Source organism: Anabrus simplex, chromosome 2, assembly GCF_040414725.1.
Source record: "Anabrus simplex isolate iqAnaSimp1 chromosome 2, ASM4041472v1, whole genome shotgun sequence".
Classification (NCBI taxonomy): domain Eukaryota; kingdom Metazoa; phylum Arthropoda; class Insecta; order Orthoptera; family Tettigoniidae; genus Anabrus; species Anabrus simplex.
In genome coordinates this window covers 1026295011-1026318887 of record NC_090266.1, presented here as the reverse complement: position 1 = coordinate 1026318887, position 23877 = coordinate 1026295011, and the positions used below count along the sequence as shown (strand labels likewise).

The window sequence follows — 23877 nt, the reverse complement described above, 5'->3', positions numbered from 1 at the left end:
AATCGAACCCCCCTTTACTCAGTCGACCTCCCGAGGCTGAGTGGACCCCGTTCCAGCCCTCGTACCACTTTTCAAATTTCGTGGCAGAGCCGGGAATCGAACCTGGGCCTCTGGGGGTGGCAGCTAATCACACTAACCACTACACCACACAGGCGGACATTTATTATTATTATTATTATTATTATTATTATTATTATTATTATTATTATTATTATTATTATAAATCTACTACCTAATAACTCCCATTTTCATTTTATCACTCATCGTACCAAATGTCCACCAGCAACTGTTCAAAATATCAGTGAAAAGACTGCAAGAAAGTGTCGCATCAACTGAAAGAATAGCTGGTGACGGCCTAACCAAACACTACAAAAGTGCCATACATAATAATGGAACGCAAGTATAACTTCCCGGAATCAACTGGGGAAGGAACAGCTTCAAGGGTGGTATTTTTTTGGTATACAATTACATAGAAATCTTTCTTGAAACATTTCCGGTAATCATTTACTCCTCTTCTGGTTTCAGAGGAGTTCTACTGGAGATCAGATACACACAATGCGAATAATCATTGAACAATTTGCTGAGTATCAAAACATTTTTGTACATACTTTGCATTGCTTTTGAAAAGGCCTCTAATTTTGTTAACTGGAGGAAAAGTTGGAGGGCTATGGAAACATAGGGAGTCACACAAAGATAGTCCGCCTTACACGGGCAATGTACGATGTCTATACGGTACTTGTCACGTAGAACATAGAGGGGAGCTGTTTCAACCTGTTGCTGTAAAATCAGGAGTAAGACAAAGTTGTCTCCTGCCGCCAATCTCGTTTATCATGACTGTGGATTGCATTTTGAGAGAGCCGACGAATAGTTTGCGGGACGCTCAGTGGGGATTAAATAGCCGATTGGGAGAACTGGATTTCGCGGAGGATCTTTGTCTTCTTGCAGAAAGTTTTCAGGACATGGAAATCAAACAGAATGACTTGAAAAAAGAACCTAATGAAGTAGGCTTAAAGATAAATAAGGAAAATGCCAAGGAAATGAACGTAAACCATCGTAACAATTCTAGCCTGACTCCAGATTAAATGGATATAAGAAGGGTAGACGAATTTTGTTACACAGGAAGCTTACTCAGTCAGGATGGGGGAACATTTAGAGAGGTGGGGAGTCGTATAAATGAACGCAAAGGAGTTTTCGCACAGTTACGACCGATTTGGAGATCCCATAAACAGTAGCGGCGATTGGGGATTAGTAGGAAGTGGGGGGGGGGGGGGGAAATATATGCAGACAACAGAAAGTACCCGAGTTGAGGGATAAAGCGCGAGAGGGGGGGGGCGGTTTATACACATCAAAACTGAACAAAAAAGCTACAAATGGTAAGTTTTTGATGCTCTTTGAGCGAATTTCGACAGAAAGGTAAAGGTTGACAGTTTACTAACTTAAGTGCGGCAATAATAGTTTTTTGAGATTTTGATTCAATACTATACCTTCACCAAAGAAACAATATTACACAAGAATTACAATTAAATAGAAGTACGGCGTGATTATAAAATTAAAATATATTTGACTGCACTCTAACAAAATAACAGACAATATTAACGATACTGCCAGACTGACGAATGCACGCGGCAAGCAGGTGAATCATACCTCAGTGTTCACGATCTTGGCAAAAAATATATCCCTGTTACCCTTCCTCATAGCATTTGCTGTGGCGCTATACAAATCGGTTAGCCACGACGAACTACATTTTGTGCGTATTTTCGACAATAATTTTGTTAATAATTAAAAATTTGCACAGTTTTTTTAATAATTCCTATAATTCCTAGTTTCAGCCGGCTAAAATTGAATAAAAATGTAATGTTTTCTCTACCAAGTGGGGGGGGGGGACTTAGTCGCCGCTACTGTCCATAAAAACAAAGATATACCAGCTTGTAAAAAAAAAAGAGTCGGTCTGCGCATGTGCGCCAGCACGGAGGAAGAGCAAACCCCCACTCTACTCCACTCTAAGGGTTCAAGAGTGAGAATTAGTGTACAAAGTTTACCAATAATTCAAGACAGTAAAAGTGAGTTCTGAAAAACTGTAAGTACAGTCGTGAAAGAAGGCAACGAAAATCTTGCGAGGAACAAACTCATATCTTTTACTCCAACGGGGAAAAACGCGCCAAGAAAGAAGAGATTCGAAATATACAGTCTAACAAAATACGCAATTAGGCAAAAAATTCACTTCTCAAATGTTATGAAACCCCTTATTTCTCTTTATGGTGATGGTCTGATTGATTGCGGAAGGGAATATTTAAGGCAAGGAATAAAACAATTGGGTTTCAGTTGGAAGAAATGCCAGTCTAAGGGGAGTCTAAAAAGTGGCGGGCAAGATACCTACAACAAATCGGGCAGTTGCGCCATGAACGTTACAACTTTGTTTACGTTGTCGAGACGTACATTCAGCAGTCGCACATTTTACCGAAATTTTGGCAATCGGAAGAATAAATAGGGGCAACGGCAAACATTGGGGATGGACAAAGAGTAATCATTATTCATGGAGCTGGGAGGAAGGTTTTGGGACGGAGCCTCGTTGATTTTTATATTAGGACAAAAATCAGGCGATTATCACATGTCAAAGAACTTCGAGAATGTCCGAGAATGGCTCAAAACGCAGCTACTCCAAGCTTTTCCGTGTCCAAGTGTTATCGTCATGGATAACGCAACATACCACTGCATTGAGAACAACAAAGTGCCTACTCAAACTTCTCTACAAAACGACATAGTTCAGTTGTTAGAGAAACATCGAGTTTCATTCGATGCCACGAGGAGTAGGGATGAACTCGTTAAATTAGTCCAAAGCACTCCTGAAGAAAAATTCTGTTTAGTCGATGATATTATTCACAGCTACGGCCACATTCCTTTGCGCTTACCATCTTACTATCCAGATCTCAATACAATTGAACTGGTTTGGGGGTACTATTAAAAGTCAAGTCGTGCAACTGTCAGTTGGTGGTTCTTTAATGAGAAAAAAGGAGCTATGTCGAAAACTTTTACAGGAATACACGGTCGATAAATAGAGATGTTGTGAGCATATGCAAGCTAAGGATAAAGAATAATCAAATCACGACTGTGTTACTGAAGCTGAGATTGCCAGAATAATCAATGGAGTGAATGTGTGTGAAGAAATACACACGTCCGGAGATGACGAGCACTGCAACTATGTACCACAGCAATGGTGACGGGGGAAAGAGACATACAGCCAGTGCCGGTGTGTGTGTCAGCCATAAGGTTTTTCAACCTGTTAGACCTATAAAATATTTAACTAAAATATGAATTCCGTATTACTGTATGGACATGAGACCTGGAAAGTGACCAAAGGCATTACCACAAAGCTACAGACTTTGGCAAATCGTTACTTGAGGTACAGTAAGAGAATACTGTGGTCAAAGATTGTCTCAAACGAAGACCTCTGGGAGGCCACAAGTCAGTGTCCCGTACAGCAATAGATAATGAGAAGAAAATGGAGGTGGATCGGCTACACTCTGAGAAGACCACAATAAAGTATCGCAAGGCAGGAAATGAACTGAAATCCGCAAGACAATCGTAGGCAAATCAAACCGAGAAACATCTGGAAGAGAACCATAGACTGGGAGATAGCTGGAGTCAAAAAGACATGGAGAGTGTTGAAAGCACTGCCAGTGGACAGAACACGCTGAAGAAATTTCGACAAGGCCCTATAGTCCACCAAGGAATTAAAGGAAATAAGTCGAGTAGTAGTAGTAGTAGTAGTAGTAGTAGTAGTAGTAGTAACACTTGAAAATGCAAGTTCAACAGGAAAGAAGAAAGAGTTCAAAGAGATGAAATGAAGCCACTGTTCTTGAAAGAACCTTAACATTGTTCACCAGCCAGAGAGTTAATTAGTTTTAATTACATTTTATAATACAGCGCTTACCTTTTATTTGCAAACTCAGTTTAGCGTTCACGATGTCAAATTGATCATAATATGATTCCGTTGGGGCCACTGGATTACGATTTATCCAACCTTCACATGAGAATCTATAGAAGTCTTCACATGGATCGACGCTTGTATTGAGGCTCTGAAGAATGTCCTTTGCTGAAAGAAGCATGTAAAATTAGAACATTGTATTCCTGGTTTGACATGCCTATATTGACTTACATCGACACTGATGAATGAAATCAGTTCAAATGTGTACATTTTTCGAATATTCAAATCATTATTATTGTTGTTGTAAGGGCTTCAAATTTAAGTCATCGGCCCGTTTAAAAGTTACCTGTGCTATAATATTACAGTTATAAACTAAGTGTCAATATTTATTTGCAGGATTCTCGCCCATAAATTCTCTGGAAAGGGACAGTGTCTAACATGTATAACATAATCTTCAGCTTTCTGAACTCGGCTAGAAGAAAATTATGTAATGAACGGTGCCATTGTTGTTATTGTGATGTTACTTCCTGAACTGAATCCATTGAAGACATTTCCAATATAGCACTTTGGAGTGATACAGTCAATGGTCCTACATATTCCATGTCTTCATCAATGGCTATTCTTATTCAAACAAGGACATATACCGTAACTTTTCATAAACATATATGGATAATTTGACACTCGACTTCTTTCTTACAAATAGCATATTGTAATATGAAACAGTCCTGAAAACATTCCTGCATACGGTATGTCTCACAAGGGGAGTGCAATGGATGCAAGATGAGCAGTTTAATTAAACTTGGCTCATAGAAAACAGGCACGTAATTGCCTCCTAAAGTGAAGTCCATTTTTGGTTGACGTCTATGCGTTGAAGACTTATCAGGCTGAAAGTCATGTAGCAACATATTAAAAACATGTACTGTACTGGCTGTTATCCGTGGCTTCGCTCGCGTGGATTTCGTAATAATCCTTCCTCGGCACTGCACTAAGACATTATAAAAAATCCCTAAAGTATAAACACTTACCGAAAAACTGAATTTCATTTACTCCAGAACATCTTTGTAAACCACGTTTGTAATATTGCCTTCTGGGATTAAGATGACCAGGCTAATGGCAGAGCTAACTCTGGAACATGAGACTACATGAGGCTACATGGCAGATAACAGTTCTCTCTAAAGTCGAAAACAAAAAATACGTGTTTCTTTTTTTAAATGAGATTCCAAACACCTATATCCACGTCTGAAATATCTTCAAATTTTATATAAGTATCACCATAAAAAAATCAACCCGTTTCTTTATTTTTAAAGGAGATTCCGAATACCAATTTAAACGTCTGTAACATCTTCCGTTTTTTTGAGGTGTAAGTATCCCCATGAACAGAATTCACATCCTCCTTCACTATTTTCACACCCCTCCACCTTTAAGTCGATTTCCCGAAAACAAAAATATGTTTCTTTATTTTAAAGTAGATTCCATATACCAATAATCACGTCTGTAACATCTTCAGGTTTTGATACATATGTATCCTCATAAAAAGAATTCATCTCCTTCACTTCATCCCCACTCCCCCATTAAGTGGATTTTCCGAAAATAAAAAGCGTGCTTCCTTATTTTTAAAGGAGGTTTCAAATACCTATGTTCACCTCTGTAGCATGTTAAATTTTTGATATGCAGAGTAGATACACTCATTTTAAAAATTCCCCCACTTTTTCAATTTTCACCCCTTAAGTGGATTTTCCGAAAGCAAAAAAATCTGTTTCTTTATTTGCAACGGAGATTCCATATATAACGTGTTAAGTTTTGAGATATACTCATTTTAATAACTCACCCACTTTTTCACTTATTTTCACCCCCATAGGTAGACTTTCCGAAAACGAAAAATACGCGTTTCTTTGTATATAAAGGGGTTTCCATGTACCAATTTTCACGTCTATAACGTCTTCAGTATTTTAAATATAACTATCCTCATTAAAAGAAGAATCCTTAAGAGATTCCAAGTACCAGTTTTCACGTCTGTAACATCTTCAGTTTTTATACATGTGTATCCTCTTAAAAAGAATTCATCTCTTTCACTTCTTTTCAACCCACTCCCCCATTTTTCAGTCAGTCAGGACATGTTATTATACCTGGTGGTTCAACATCCTCTTATTTGTTCGGGGATAGGCAACCCAAATAACGCATATAACCTAAAGATCCTTATAATTTAGTTTTATGAATACCAAACCAAACCAAAACCACACGGCACTAAACGCCCTTGAAAGGGCTTTGAACTGCCCAGCGACCGCTGCTCAGCCCGAAGGCCTGCAGATTACGAGGGGCCGTGTAGTCAGCACGACGCATCCTCTCGGCCGTTATTCTGGGCTTTCGAGACCGGGTTTATGAATACCAAATAACTTGAAATTTCTCCTTATGGTCAACAAGGCTCTCCCCTCCCTGTGTGTTATCACTGTAAATTGATCCATAGACCCAGCAAAGGAGAAACTACTATGCGCAATTCCGCGCCAAATACTAAGGACCATTCTGCAAACATGTGATTTATTGCGCCTTGAAATGCCACAGGTGCCCATAATACGATCGAATTAATAGGTTATGCCACGTGCTCTGTAATATAAGGAAGTTAAATGAACACTGTAAAACATCATTGAAGACTTTGGCACGTGTGTTAACTTTCGAGGTGGAACGGCCGTACTTAAGGAATAAACTCTAACAAGCGTCATGAATGTTGACTTCGTGGCTGAATCGGTTAAGGGCTGGAGCACAAGGCGGGTGAATATCGGCAGCGTAGTCCGACTCCATGGCTAAATCGTTAGCGTGCTGGCCTTTGGTCACAGGCGTCCTGGGTTCGATTCTCGGCAGGGTCGGGAATTTTAACCATCATTGGTTAATTTCACTAGCACGGGGTTGTCTTCATCATCATTTCATCCTCATCCCGAGGCGCAGGTCGCCTACGGGAGTCAAATCGAAAGACATGCACCTGGCGAGTCGAACATGTCCTCGAACGGGAGGATTTTTGTATATCCCGTCGCTAAGGGGGTGAAAAGGGGGGTGAATTGTTTAAATGAGCAGATCTATATCTCACAAACTTAAAAGTTTACCGACGTAAAACTTGGTATTTAGAATCTCCTTTAAAAATTATGAATTGTGTATTTATGTTTTCGGAAAACCCCCTTAAGGAGGGGGTGAAAAGGGTGCAAAAAGCGTTGATTACCTTTTATGAAGATACTTATATCTCAAAAACTGAAGATGTTACAGACATGAAAATTGGTTTTTGAATATCCTTTAAAAATAAAGAAAAACGTTTGTTTCTGGAAAATCCAATTATTGGGGGTGGGGAAAACAGGAGTTACAAAGGGGTTGATATTTTAAAACGACTATATCTACAGTATATCTCAGAAAAGTAAATTGTCACAGTCATGAACATTGGTATTTGGAATCTCCTGTAAAAGTAAAAAAACGTACATAATTTATTTCCCGAAAATCCATTTGAGGGGAACTCAAAAAGGGGGGTCACTTTTAAAAATGAGGATATCTAAAGAACATCTCATTTACTTAACATGTTACATTCGTGAAAAGTGGTATTTTTAATCTATTTTAAAATTAAGAAAACTGTATTTTTTGTTTTCGGAAAAAAGCACTTAATGGGGGTAAAAAGGACTGAAAAGGGGGTTGAATTCGTTTTATTAGTATAGTGATATACCAAAAACTGAAGGTGTTACAGAGGTAAACATTGGTACTTGGAGTCTCCTTTAAAAATAAAGAAAGACGTATTTGTTTGTTTTCGAAAAATCCACCTAAAGGGGTGAAGAATTGAAAAATTAATGGAATTATTTGTATGAAGGTAGCTATATCTCAGAAACTAAAGATGTTGCAGACTTGAAAATTGGTGTTTGGAATCTCCTTTAAAAATAAAGGAACATGTCTTCTATCGTTTTCTGAAAATCCACGTAAGGGGAGTGAAAGAATTGAAAAATTAGTTGAATTATTTGTATGAGGATACTTACATTTAAAAACAGCTAAAGATGTTACAGACGTGAAAATTGTTACTAAAAATCTTCTTTAAAAATAAAGAAACACGCATTTTGTGGGGATATCAACTTGGGAGGGGGAGGGTAAAAAAGGAGTTAAATTATTTTTATGAAGGTACATGTATCTCAAAAACTGAAGATGTTACAGTAATAATACTTCGTATTTGGAAGCTCTTTTATAAATAAAGAAACACGTATTTTTGTTTTTGGAAAATTCACTTAAGAAGGGGGAGGGTGAAAAGAAGGTGAAAGTAATTGAATTATTTTTACGGGGCACTTATATCTTAAAAACTGAAAGTTGCAGACGTGAAAATTGCTATTTGGAATTTCTTAAAAAATTAACAAACACGACTTTGGTGGGGGGGAGAGGAGGAATCAATTTAACGGGGTTGGGTTGAAAAAGGAGTTGAATTCTTTTTATGAGGATACTTATATCAAAAACTGAAGATGTTACAGACACGAAAATTTGAATTTGGAATCTTCTATCAAAGTAAAAAAGAAACACGTATTCCTTTGTTTTCGGAAAATCCACTTAAGAGGGGTGAATGAATTGAAAAATTAGTTGAATTCTTTGTATGAAGATACTTATATCTCAAAAACTAAATATGTTATAGACCTGAAAATTGGTATTTGGAATCTCCTTTAAAAATAAAGAAACACGTATTATTTTGTTTCGGAAAGTCCACTTAAGTGGGGAGAGGGGTGGAAAGAAGTGAGTAATTTGATTTTATGAGGATACTTATATCACAAAAACTGAAGATATTAGAGTCGTGAAAACTGGCATTTAGAATCTATTTTAAGAATAAAGGAACACGTATTTTTTTGTTTTCGAAAAATTCACTTATGGAGCTGAAAAGAATTGAAAAAGCGGATGAATTTTTAATATAAGTACCCGTATGTTTAAAGTATATGTAAAAAACTTAACATATTACAGACGCGGAACTTGGTATTTGGGAAGTCCTTTAAAAATACAGGAACATGCATTTCTTTTGTTTTCGGAAAAGGCACTTAACGTGGGTGAAACGTGAGAAAAAAGAGCTGAAATATTTTTATGAGGATACTTATATCTCAAATACTGAGGATGTTACAGACATGAAAATTGTTATTTGGTATCTCCTTTAAAAGCAAAGAAACATGTATTTCTTTAATTTCGAAAAGTCTACTTAGTGGGGGTAGCGCAAAGACTGATAAATGGGTTGAATTCTTTTTATGGGGGTGTCAAAACTGAAAATGTTATAGACCTGGAAATAGGTATTTGGAATGAAAATGAAAACCTACAACCTGTTTTTCAGTCAGTGACCGGGGCAGGAGAATTGCGCCGACTGCCGAGGCCTGCCGCACTCCCTTGGGGTAAAGATTAATGCCTGACGGATGAAATGAAATGGTAGTGGAGAGTGTTGCTGAAATGAAAGATGACAGGGAAAACCGGACTACCCGGAGAGAAACCTGTCCCGCCTCCGCTTTGTCCAGCACAAATCTCACATGGAGTGACCGGGATTTGAACTAAGGAACCAGCGGTGAGAGGCCGACGTGCTGCCGTCTGAGCCACGGAGGCTCCAGGTATTTGGAATCTCTTTTAAAAATAACGAAACATGTTGGTCTTTTTTTTCGACTTGTGAGAAGACTGTTTCTCACGTGTACAGTTCTATGTCGCATGGTCATCTTAGCCTCAAAAGGCAATACCACAAACGTGGTTTACAAAGCGTTTCTGGGGTAAATGAAACAATTTTTCGGTGAGATTTTATACTTAATGGGTTTTCAGATAATGTCTTAGTACCGTACCGAGGAGCGATTTCTTGTAACAAATTACGACATCCACGCAAGCGAAGCCGCGGGTAACTGCTATATATGAGCTGGTTAAGGCATTTTTCATGTCTTCAGTTTAGTGTTACCTACAATTTAAAATTATATGAATCAATGATGGCATGATGATAAAATTAAGAATTTGCATAAAGAGTACCTAGCATAAACTTCAGCTGTATAGGAGTCACGAATGGAGCAGGTATTTCATCTTCATATTCACGCTTGTAAAAAGCATACTTCACTGAGTTCTGAAAGCGAAGAAAGGATAAATGGAATGAAAAGTGCTTGCATTTTGATTAAGCTATCCCTATGCCACACATTGTTATCTGGTGCTACGATGAGAGGCAGGTCTCTAATATGCTTGACAACATTCTTGTCTGGACGGAAGAAATACACATGAAGAGTCTGAACAAGACCAGAATATTTTCAGGCACTTGTTCGAATGAAATGTCAATATTCAGAATAAGGGGTCTTCAAGAACCATCTCTATCAGTATACCCGCTCCACGAGTCAACAAACAGGAGAGTCCTCTCTATTTTGACCGCTTGAAAACAAAATATATCGAAGGAAGTTATTCAAAAGCATTCTCGTCATATTTGCATGTGCATAGGCCTTGATGATTTCAGATGCATCTAGAAAATAGTTAGGCAATATTCCATTTGACTCTCAACCACCATAAACGAGAGATACTGAAGCTTACTGTCTGCAGATATTATTGGCATAATCATATACGAATGAGTGCCAGCAGCAACCGAACCTACTGCAGCGAAGGCATTCTTGTCGCCTTTTGCATAAAATGTATGTGAACTGTGAGTTTCCTTGTCAAATAAATAACTGGTGAGATTGAAGTTCCTGCGAAATAATATTTCACACTTATTCAATTAAGGAATCGGCATTGTTTTAAAGGTCGACGTTTGTAGCTGAATGGTTACGTCCCACACTCTAAATACCATATTATTCCATCGCTTGCGCTACCACCCCAGATTTCAATGCCCTAAACGATACACATTGGATTAACAACCTTTGTATGTTTCAAAGCGATTGCACGTGATGTAGTGTCATGAATGTAGATATTAGCAGCAACGAGTTCCTTAAATATCAGCATGAGTTCTGTTGATTTAAGAATAAAAAAACATTTATTTTTCAAATGGGGTATTTTTCCCGGTGTCAAAATTATAAGAACTACAAAATAACTACATATTTACATATACCGTACTACTCATAAAATTCTCCTCAGCTGAGCTCTTTCTTTACACTGCCACACCTAATTCTACATTTGAACGAGTGCACATCCTTTGGAAAAGGGTTGAAGAATACTTTTCGCAAGCTTTCCCCCTTCCCGCAAATTAATATTTCCCCCCATATTGTGCCATTGATTTAACATCATTTTTAACTCATGATCAAACCCACTCATATAAACCCCTTCCGTTTCTAATCACTTTCCAGTGTCCTCACAAACTCTTTTCCCTGTATCTGCCAAGTGCATACCCCATACTTGCTCTCGATCTCCTTCACGATAAATATTTTGCCGGGCTGAGTGGCTCAGACGTTTGAGGGGCTGGCCTTCTGGCCCCAACTTGGCAGGTTCGATCCTGGCTCAGTCCCGTGGTATTTGAAGGTGCTCAAATACGTCAGCCTCGTGTCGGTAGATTTACAGACACGTAAAATAAATCATGTGGGACTAAATTTCGGCACCTCGGCGTATCCGAAAACCGTAAAAGTAGTTAGTGGGACGTTAAGCCAATGACATTATTACCAATGAACTTTCCCACCCGAGTTTCCTTAGAACATCGCTTGCCTTTCTGTGGTGCCCCATCACATACCTAGCTGCTTTCCTCTGGACCAGCTCCAATTCTTTTATCAAAAAAGCTTCATGTGGGTCCCACACGCCTAAAATATACTCCAGGTGAGGTCTTACAAGATGAGCACTCCATACAATTCCAGCTACTCACTCTTGTCTAAAACGTTAGACACATTCTGCTGCAAACCAGTGAGTTGGGCTTCGCAAGAGTACCCTGCCTTGAAACCAAACTGCCTGGTGTTAAGCCAACATATATGTTCTAAACATGCCCTTATATGTTTGTCTAATATGACTTCAATCACTTTACGTATGATACATGTAACACTCACTGGTGTGTAATTACCACTGTCTTCCTAATTTCCTTTCACTTTGTACAATGGTACTACCACAGTCTCATTCTATGGTTAAGTTGAATTTCGGTTGCATCGGGCCAGGTTGTGAAATTTTTGACGTTTTACCACGGTGTACCGGTCGTGAGCGAGCGGTTAAGCAGCTAGTGGAGGCTGTAATTCCTACGTACTCTACATAACCTCACGAGTAAGGAGAGAAAGTGACAGGGGCAATCCATTCAAAGATTGGATGGACTCCTCGTTTCAAAACAGATTTCGATTCGGGAAGGAGAGTGTGACCGACTCGAGTTCCCTACTCGTAGAAATAATCCTGTTTCGCCAAGAAATCGTGTAAGCTAATGAGCATTTCATTTTCAAATCCACTAAATTTGGCGCTCTCGTTCGACCTTCCTTTTCCATATCGGCTGTTTATGATAACCTAACCTGATCTAACGAAACAAATGTATCTTATAAATTAGGGTGGCTGTAATAGAAGATATGATTGAAATAACTACAATACTTCTGACAAAGAGAAAAAATCATTATACAAGTACAAGATAATGTAAATAAATAACATTCTTCCTAGAAAATAAAAGACAACTGAAAATTTCCTAATTGTCTTATAAATGCCACTGTTATTGATCTTCAGCTGTCCAGAATCATAGTAATGTTCTATTTCTTTTTTTGGATCTTCCCCTTCCTCTTGAATCGTAACTATATCACTATATTGTTTATTAAAAAGCTCGGTCTTTTCATCATAATCAGTTATTAACTTTCCTTTCCCCCCCCTTTTAGATTTGGAACGTTATTTTTCACCTCTTCTGTGTTCTAACATAACTATATATATTTATCCACCTGTATTTATAAACCTATCTACTTCCTTTGCCTCCTTTCTTACCTTATTTAATTCCATTTTGATACGAGCAATTTCAGTTCCCCTTATTTCCAACCTCCTTCACTAATTTTATTCCTTGCCATCCAACATTGCCTTTTCAGTCTCTTGACATCCCTATTTTAGTATGATGGGTCATTTGTACTGCCGTCATTTTTAGTTGGCACGTACACTCTTTCTCCTTCCACAATTCATTTTTGATCCTCCCCTCATATCAAGTCTACTTTTTCCCTACATTTATCCACTTATTAAGAACCTAATGCTTCCGTTGCGCTTCTCCTGCCTTTCCAAAGTAGCATTCTTTCCGATAAACGGGTATTGACTTAGACTATTCATCAGATGACATTTCAGAATTTTAAATCTATTGTTAACAGAAGACCGTGCTCTTCGAGATCCTTTCTCCACTCTTGAAGCATCATCTGTCCAACACAGCTTGGCTTCTTCCAGATTCTTATCAGTTAATCTTGGGTCGTCAAATGTTCATCGTTTTTGAAGATGGTTCATATTATGTTTGTCAGGATTCTTGACGATGAGAGGAAATCTATTCATCAGAATCGCCAAAGTAGTTAAGTTCATCTTCGTCATGAATATATACGTTGTTGTAGCCAAATGTTCTGATCCATTTGATAATGTCTTCTTCCTTGTTATGGATTCCCTTAATTTGGTTGAACATGCCAGTATCTGATCTCGTTGGAACGCCATTCAAATCTCCATAATGCTGCAGCAAAAGGTGTGCAACTGCTTTAGGATTTGCAAATCTCATGCTTGGATACGCGAAAAAATCGCAGAATAAAACTGATGTTATTTAATGATTCTTTGTGATGCTCGAAATCATGGGCACAATATTCAATGTAGGTAAATAAATACGAACACACAATACAACACAGGTGCAACAGGCAACTTTATCGTTTAAGAAAACAAAGGGAGAACTAGAACACGATGGTTTGACTCCATTTTGTATGATTTCAATGTGTAAAACTTAGAAGTAGAAGAAACCTCATTAGTAGTTGCAAATTCATGATTATTTGAATTATCATTTAACAATATAATAACACAATCATGGATATATTGAAATATTTTCCTGGCAAATAACTGACAATGATAAACACTGCACATTGAAAAATGCTTTTATAAGTAGGCCTAAGTGTTATTCGGTCCATTAGACTATACTGCATTGATACTTACATTGCATGTTATAAGGAACAACGAGCGATGATAATGTCCATTTTGAATAATGACTTTTACAGAACCTCACAAGACTGAACTGCTATCGACGAATTAATTTCACTTCAAAATTTTCAAAAATTAAACAACATATTCAGAGAAAGTGGTAAAAGTTACAAGTTTTCTTACTTTACAGATGATATGGAGAGTAATATTATCGTTAGAATGATTATATTTTACGCCTTTCCTAGCACTTTATATCGCGTTGATGTACGTTAGTGCATTTGCTACTTCAAAGCTCGATAATTACCCACATTTTTCGGGTTAGTTCCTATGATTCAGCTAATCTTAGCTTAGGTCATTTCATATTCCCTGCTGTTCTACTGTAAGTCATACCAATGGGAATTTTATCAGTAATGCAGTATAATGGTGAGAAATATGAATGATTGTTTAAAAAACGTAGTGGTTAAAAATGTTAGATGAATACAAAGGTAATGAGCAGTAACATGCTTAACGTGCTTTATAGTTACATTATAGTGTAGTGCTCCACCGTATTGTATGAGAGGTGCGCGTATTTTATACGTCTAAAACACCCTTAAGTTACGTAGTTGTAGGGAGTACATCAGTTCCAAAGAAGATAAATAAAGAAGTATCATATTAGTGGCACGAGGGTAAACAAATAATGTGCGAAAGTTGTAGCAGCTACATGTATCAAGTGTGAGCAGATTATAGTTTTCAGAAATGAGTACTTGCTGAATGTATAAAGCCTGCGCAAGTATTGAGATGTACACGGGAATTCTCTGACACTATATTTCTCTAGAAATTGAAATAACTCACTAAACCACACGAGGAGATTGCACTACATTTCGTCAATAGAAGTTGCCATGCCATGGGATTCAGCAATTCATCCTCAACTCCCTAGTTCTTTCAAAGGCAATGTTTAACTACTGTGCACGTGCCTACAGAGGTTGGTATATGATCTAATATTTCAATGTCTATACTGGAGCTTCATATAAATTGGAAAATTTACCAACTACCGTTGAAAAATGCGTATCCAATTGAATTGTAGGAGACGGGTGTAATTTCTTACCTGTTTCATAACATACTGCCGTCTGGCATACAGCATTCTCCTCTTTAGATTCTGGATATGTATTTCCTCCAAACAGAAATAGGCCTACAGGACCATGCAAATCTGTAAAACAAAATTTAAGAACCATATAGAGTGAAGTAACTTCTTCCATTGAACACCCTGACTTATTTTCGAATCATGATTTAATTATTCAACTTCCCTAGTTTTCAAGCTACTATCAAATGACCCTTGGCATTTAAAACAGCATGCAGTCCAATGTTTAATGAATATGTTTCATTATATCCTACATACATGCTAATATTTTATTGAGTGTCTAGTAATATACTGCATATAGTGGCGTGCAAAACTTAAGAACAAAGTTTACAAAAACACCTAACGTCATTGATAACTGTTAGAACCAAACTAAAAGGTATATGGAGAAAGATCTAACAACACATATTCTGACCTTGTTATGTTATGTTTGAATACAATGCAAATGCACCGCATGAATGAGAGTTTCCAGAGGGGAAACACTCCATTTCATCGTGCACTCAAAACGACTAAATGGCTCACGAAGAACATCTGGATGACTGTAATCGAGAGGTAGAATGATAGGGAAGCTCGAGGAAGGGCGGAGTATGTCAAGTAAGGCTCAGGAATTTGATATAGCCCAGGACATCGTGTGGCAAGCACGAAAAGCCTTCAGAATGACAGATACAGTTATACGACGGAACAGCAGAGGTCGTTCACGGAAAACCACACCGAATGAGGACCGCTATGTACTGTAATCCTAAAAGCCAAGAGGAGTGATGCCAGGCCACGAGTAACATTGTACACCAAGTGCAAAGGGGCACAGCGCTCAGACTGGCGTGATTTACCGTAGCCAGAAGACTACACAGAAGTGGACTGTGTGCCTGGCGACCAGAACGATGTCACATTAAGTAAAGCGCCATTTACAGTGGTGCAAAGAGCACAAGGACTGGACAAGGGGTAGGTCTCTTTACTGCAATGAGTCTGGACGCCAGTCTATCTGGCAAGAGGCTGGAACACGGTATTGTCCTGCAAGCGGAGCAGGTGCTCTCTTCTGTGGAGGCATTATGTACAGAGCTTCATGTGCTGGAGCGCGGTACTGTAATGAAATCATTCTTCCCTTCGTGACTCTATTCATAGCTGCTATTGGCTCCTATTTTTGGATCATGGACGATAATGCTACACTAAACTGCAGATGGGAGATACGCGTCTCCTCCCCGGTCTGTAAATAAACAACCCATCTCGTCCCTATCTGGAATTACGGTTCATTAATACAGGAACCCGTCTTGTCCCCGGCTGAAGTATGTTTCGTTTATCCAGGAATCCGTCTCGTCCCCGGCATTTTCATGCATCGGGGTGAGGGTGAGGTGGCTCCCGAATGGTATGGTTAAAAACTATGAAACCTGATTTTTTAACTTTGAGGCTAATAGACTATTAAGTGATTGACCCCGTTTGACTGTAAAACCGAACAAGGATCCACACCAGGCCAAGACATCTAGTTTTCATACACTCCCTTTCAATGCGAAGCAAGTAGCACACTAAAAGAAACATTTAATAAAACCCAATATGGGTTTAGCGGATGCTAAAACAGAATCGATCAGCAAAGAATCAAATCAGCAATCTACATAATTATGAGTGATCAGTGGCGACCAAAGTTACGTTTAAAAAGAAGTAACCCCTGGAAGAAATCGGAATCCAACTGAATGCCGATGAATACGCCACCCTCCATCTAGGCTCGGAGATCAACAACCGAGAGAGATACGAGGCCTGCCAACCTACTTAGTAATGCTTTATATTATAACCACTAGAAAAATCGGTACATTTGTTAGATGTTTGATTAGGGAACCATTTATCTTATTTCTCAGTTTGAAAGCCACCTCGGAAACTTCCAAATCCATTTGGGAACCAATTCGGTCCTTCGGGGGAGACAAAATGACAGTGTGTGAATCGGTAGTGCAAAGCATATTTTAATACTTTTTTTGGTGAGCTCCTCCTCTGACGGAATTCTTCATTTGTAAGTATACAGTACGTGGCTCTGTTATTCGTACAGGCTTCAATTTCTTATCAAGCTTCGTATATTCACATTAACGATTGAAAAATTGAAATAAAACGTACTTTGCGGGTAAAAACATGGTTTGTCAATGATAATTTGTTGGTGAAAATCATACTTATTTACATACAGGCAAGAATATTTGCTATGAATGTGCCGGCATCGACGAATGGGTGTACCAGTTGTATTCGTACACATGGACAGGATGATGCCCACCGTTTGGTTGTGATGCACGGAAAAGTCTCAGTGACCGCATACGACTGGTCAAGTGCGTTACTCTCCTTCCTAGTGTATCTGTGGTGGACATGGGTAGGAGTGAAGAGTTAAGTACGGAGCTTAAGAACACTATACTTAAACTGGCACTTAAAGGATTTTCATTACGAAAGATGGGACAACTGGTCAATAGAACACAATATACGGTGCGATATGTGGTTGATAAATTTAAACACAAAGGCACTATTAACATCACGCCATGAAACCCCAGTAGAAAGTGTTTAACTGAAAGGGAAGAACGGTTTTCTGTTCGGCTGATAAAGCCAGATTCCAAATTAAGTACACCAGTATAGAGGAAACTCACGGAGGAACGAACTGGAAAGATCAGCAACTCCACCATCCGTCGGATCCTGTATCGGCATGGGTACTACGGAAGAAGCCATCGGAAAAGGCCATATGTAAGTAGAACAAACAGACGGTTTAGACTTACATTCGCTAAGGAGCATATAAATAAGGAGAACAAATTCTGGAATGATGTTATCTGGTCTGATGAGACAAAAATAAACATGGCATCCACAGAATATGAAGAAAATTTGGTACGGACAATGATGTGGCTAATACACTCCTAACCGTAAAATACGTGTGGTGGGTCTGTAATGCTTTGGGGCTGTATGTCAGCCAGAGGTGTGGGTAACATACATTTCATTGACGGAATAATGGACAAGGAGTGCTATAATGCAAACCTGAGGGAAAACGTGAAGCAGAGTGCCGAGAAAATGGGGAAGCCACCTGTTTATATGTTCCAGCATGATAATGACCCAAAACACACTGCTGATGTTAATAAGACATGTTTGATCTGGAACATTCCCAAGCAGCTTAGAACACCTCCCCAGTCTCCGGATTTAAATCCCATCAAACATCTTTGGGCTACGTTGAAGAGGAAGCTCCGTAGGCAACGTGTGCGTACGAAGGATGAACTTAAACGTGTGATTCTTCAGGAATAGTAGAAAATCAGCCCGGACATGTGCAAGAAATTAGTGTATTCTGTGCGGTGGCGATGTCAGACAGTTATAAAGGCTAGGGGATACTCCACTAGATACTAACAGGTTCCAGGTACCCTATATATTTTTGTTTATTTCAAGTGTTCAATTTGCATGTACGAATAGGGAAGATACAAGATTATGAGCGCGCTTTTCTTGATTAGAAGCTGTATGTTTTGTTAACATGATTGCAAACAGGTACAGTAGATATTTGTTTTCTGAAAGCTTTGTTGAATATATGTTCAGTGAATAAAATCCTTTCCAGTTTATTATTTTCTGGCAGTGCGTTGAAATACTAAAGCAAACAGCCCGTACGAATAGAATAGGTACATACTGTATAACTTGTAAGGTTTCTTTCTTTCTTTCTTTCTTTCTTTCTTAAAAGAGCCTAATGGAAGAAATCTAACGACAAGTGCCGATGTACATAACCATGAATCGTGCTCAGGAAGCACAATGCTTCGCCCTTAAATTACAGCATCTGCTAAACGAAAAGCTACTGAAGAACTAAGAGAGTGATCTCCAAAATTAATTCGCTCCTGTATTCAGGAAACACAAAACAATGTTGATTTACAAGAATTAATAATATAGGAAAACACGTTTATGCTTCCAGAAGGAATGTGTTGCCACAATTTTTAGAAAGGACGAAATCCCGCCGTTTCAGTGCATGGAAGTACAATGTTGGTTTCAAACAGAACGATCTCCGCCATCTGTTGGGGTCAAGTGGGACAATCCCCACAACAACCAATCAGCTCGATTCAAGACCCTAGTAAGGACTGTTGTTCTCTCTGCATACACCTTGATGAGCGTCTAATACAAGAGAAAAATTCCACTAAACGAAATTAAATAATGATGAACAAGCGTGTCCACAAACTAAAAGTGAAAGTATTTTACACTCTGCTGGAAGAAGCTGGTGAAGAGACTCTTTTATTATCCTTTGACTACGGGAAATCCATCGTTTATACCAGGGCCCAGATCAAGAGGGTTATTACTCCCGTCAACTTTACTTTCACACCTTTGCTGTAGTTCAAAGTACCTCCAAAAGCAGGCTTACCAAAGACAGTTATGGTGGAGGACCAATATGGAAATGGTTCTAATCAGATTGCTTCACCGCTTTATGATAAGCTGATGAAAACTGACACGAGAAATTACAGTACAAAGACGAGAGACATGTTTGTGACTCGTGTGGGTGTCAAAGTAAAAATGAGAACCTCTTTTCCGTATGTGGAAAAGCTTCTGTCTGCTTCAAGTAAAATTGAATTCACCGATCTGCTGTTACCTGTACGAGACCACTCTGTCATTACCCCTGATCTTGTCTTTGGCAATATCGAAAGAGACATCAAGAATGAAATAGAGATCATTACTCCATCAGCTTACTTGGGCATAGTTAGGAATCACGGAACGGTTATTAATCTTGGAGAATGCTGTAAAGATTCTGATTGGTAAACCAGCACAGCTGCTGTTCTGAAGACAACTGGAGTACGGCACTTCAAATTTGCTCCAAGCAAACGATTAATACCAGAACGGGGTGTCAAAAAGTGCGATGTGAAAGTAATAGGGAGACAGCATACCGTTCTGAAACAAACACTTCCATGTCTGAAATTAAACCCATAGAAATATGTACGAACAACGTACAAAGGTTAAGTGGAGACGTTGCAGAGCTGTTGTCCAATTTCGGTGAAAACTGGAGAACACCTTCCGAGCTTCCATACTATGTGGATGTGCTGCAAAGAGCAGAAACGGAACATGGAGGCAGCGAGAATCTGCAATATGAAATTTTTCGTGAAAAAATTATGATGACTCCCTTTTGATAGTTTAATTCATATTTGAGTTTCGCCTAGTGTTCTTCATTAGCTTGGCAACTAAAATTGAAATCAATTACCTTTTGCATATGGTCCTAAAAGTTATTCTTTTGTTTTACTGACTTTCTGGAGGATGAAGTTTTTAAATGACTGACTATTGCTATTTTTAAATGTCATTGTACACTCTAGTGAATGTATTGTTAACCTGAAAGTGTGCACAGCTCAAAACTAATGTGTTTTACGGGGTTGCCATGACTTCTGTTTTATTTTTGCAGTCTAGAAAATATTTTCCTTCACTTTTGTAACAATATTAAATAAACCTACCTTATAGAGCTATTGAATGAAAATTCACAGCCTGTTTCCATTCATTTGACCGGGCCGGGAATGGAATGAATGGATCCCCGTTCTAGCGGTGAGGATCGGAATTGTGCCGGCTGCCGAAGCCTGCCACACTCCTCTGTTATTCATTCATCAAAAAGTTATATATTTACATAATTCAACAATTTGACTGCCCGATTTTGCACAGTGTTGTGTTGTTTAAATTTCCCTGCTCACTGAATTTGAAAATAGTATTTAAAACTTATCAGGCGTCCGATAATAATAGCTAGCCTCTAAATGCTGATGGAGTTTCATATCGAGGGGGGCATAGATATTTATTATCCAAGATTAAAGTACAACAACGATGTAAATGTATCTACCAAATACACGTACAGTATGTCTTCACATGTTGTTCCCACTAAGCATGATTGGCTTGTTGGTGAATTTATCAGATAATTTAAACCCAAGCAACCACAAACCACAGCTTAACCACCTTAACTCTGTATTATATTATAAATGTTTCTAAAGTACCTCATAAAATGTAATTGTATTTGTAATTCATTACGTACATTACAAAAATATTTGAGGTTGTAGGACTCTTTATTGTATCCGGTCAAAATACGTAAACTGCATTGAACATAAGTAAGTTATTTCTTACAACGTAAATGGAAAGTGACGTGGAGTTTTGCCCTCTTTCTTTCATTATTTTCTGCCTCCATTTCAAACTCCTGCATCGCAGGAGTGATGAGAGTGATTGGGAGAACATCACCCTATCTGCATGGTTTCTGACGTAACCACAACGTCATTGTGATTGAATAGCATACGCCCATCGCCTGCCTGTCCGCCCACTTACAGTGCTGGGACCCGCGGGACGAAATGCCCAGCGTGACCACCTCTGCTATAACGAGTGAAATCTGCGGAGTATAATACACGTTTGGTGAGTTTCACTTGAAGCAAACTATCCCTCTGGACATGTCGTCCCACATTTCAGTTACACTATCATGACAACTTTCTCTCGGGCCTTTTTACTCAAAAATCCTGGCATTATTTAAAACATTATATTAGGAATCTCGACCTGGAATATGCCTCACTATTTGAGTCGCAGGGGTTCACCACTGCCTGAGCCAAATACAACATCTCTAACAACAACAACAAGGCTACAATACAACATCGGACATTAACACAACTCCTCTACACCAAAATCCATCGCTCGGAAATATAATAGTCCAGAAACACGTGACATACTTCAATGTTGACCTCAGACCTCGTAGACTGAACTCGAGCACTGTTACCTCCTGACAAAAAATATCTAAGAATGACCTTCTACAAAGCGAATTCTACCACACAGACATGAAATATTACGTGTTTCATTGCATATTATTATTTAATGACATCTACATAATTACAGGTTGACCAAGACCTCTAAATTCACGTACGCAACTGGTTCTACGACTATGGACATGAGATATCGAAAAATGACGTAAGTTAGTTAAAAATCCCTCTTCATCATAAGACACGGAAGAGACTCTAAATGTAACTGTTCTACCGTAAACAGGTTCCCAATGAATCTGAACGGATTTTTTGAGAATAATAAAAACTGAACATCTCCACGCACAAAAATGACAAAATTGTATTTTAAAACAGTGACATTTCTAACACACGCACATATCGCGAATCGCCCGTGAACGTTATCAGCATTCAAGTAAATAAAGTTGAACATTTGGTAAACTTCCACTAAATGAAACAACAGCTCTTCACATAACGAAATGAGTTATTAGCATAACAAAATACCCAGGACTACATGAGAAGAGTGTTTAAGGCACAGATCTTGTTAACTCGTTCCTGCTCCATTTTCAGTTCGCCAGCGGCCTCTGGTCGTTTAAATACACATCATGTACGCGGTGATTTCCATTAAATGTAACTCCGACATGACATTCCACATATTTATGATTTTTATTTCTTGACTTAAGCTAAGAATCTGAAATATAAAACATATACAAAGTACCCTCACAAATCGTCTTCACAAGCAAATAAACCACTTCGGAAATGTATCGCCCGCACTCATGCTATACTTACAATTGCCTCATAATCTTTAGCTCTGTGTACGTGAACTAAAAAGCAGACACCCTCGTACAGTATATCTCGCTCACTGCGACGAAACAGTTAACACCCTTTGGACAATCGCGAGAGTGTAGACGGTTTCCTTGCTTTTAACCGACAATACTACTTTCTCACGGCCTGACTTGAGTACTATTTACGTTGAATAACACTGCCAAAGCAGTGCTAATGTTCTCTCCCATACTCTGATCCCTTTTAGTAAAATTTTTCCAAGATAACTTGTAATAAATGGCATGTTCCACTGGGACAACTCGTTCAGTTTCGAAGTTCAAATACAGACTTAACTCTGGTAATAAAAATCTCGGCCCCACGGAGCTGCTTCAAACTGACGTTCTTTCACCTCGAAAATCTTCCCGTGAATGACGTCAAGGAACATGACCGCACCAAGTATAATTGCGATTGCTTCCCGCCGAAAATCTGTGATGCAATATTTTCAAAAAAATATTTACGTCTCAATCTGCAAGTCTCATTATCGTGATGGTACTCAAAGTACGCGGAATAATTCGGACGTCACAAAATTCAGTCTCCAAATCTCCAAAAAGACGTGTTTAGAATAGTTAAGTCATGAGAGTCCTGAACACTATATTTTACCTCTGACGATATCAATCCACTCAGCTTGCCCCGTGTGTAGAAAGGGATCCACCCATCAGAACAGGGTGAAACAGACCACACGTGTCGAGGTCATTTGTTAGCTGAAGAGAATGACGGAAAATGGAAATTTCCAGAGTCCATCATGTCGCTCTTTCTTGACTATTTCACAACCTTTTAAAATATTAGATTTCTCGTCTCTGAGACCTCTAAATGATGGACTCAATATCAGGAATTTTGGTAAGATACTAATGGTAGCCTAACTCATGATTTTTCTGGAAAAGGTGCACAAAAAGCATACTCTGCAGCTGCTAACAGCATTTGGGTTGTAATTTCTGGCCAGTAGTATTCCTAGTTTAATGCATACTTGTATGATGAATTCAGTACAGAAATATTGTTATAATATTTCAAAACTGGATATAGCCCATATATTCTGTATACTTCATGTCAAGTTTAGCTGTACAATGAAAACTCAAAACGAAGAATAACTAAAATCTGTTGATGTTTCCAAGAGCTTGCATAGCTCCAAGCAGACCTTAGTCTGCATGACTGCAAAAATAATTGCTAATACACCAAGTCTGAGTAATTTCAATTGTCAAGGATAGGGACGGGGTGAATGGAAACAAGAAAATAAGTAATAACTCACCATTTGATTTGAAGTCTGTGCGACATTCACTTATGCCAATACTGTTTATCACTGCAGCAAGCAGAGG

The 23877-nt window shown here is 38.6% G+C and overlaps 1 protein-coding gene across 1 annotated transcript in view; it reads right to left on the bottom strand.

Annotated features, from left to right (window-relative positions):
- Positions 1–17723, bottom strand: part of LOC136863764 (neprilysin-11-like) — a 204022-nt gene extending 186299 nt beyond the window's left edge. The window contains exons 1-3 of the mRNA XM_067140117.2: positions 17666–17723; positions 15030–15131; positions 3932–4093 (exon numbers count right to left, since the gene is read on the bottom strand). Of these exons, the coding sequence (XP_066996218.2) occupies positions 3932–4093; positions 15030–15131; positions 17666–17723 (322 nt within the window). The remainder of the gene's footprint in view (positions 1–3931; positions 4094–15029; positions 15132–17665) is intronic.
- Positions 17724–23877: the final 6154 nt, after the last annotated feature.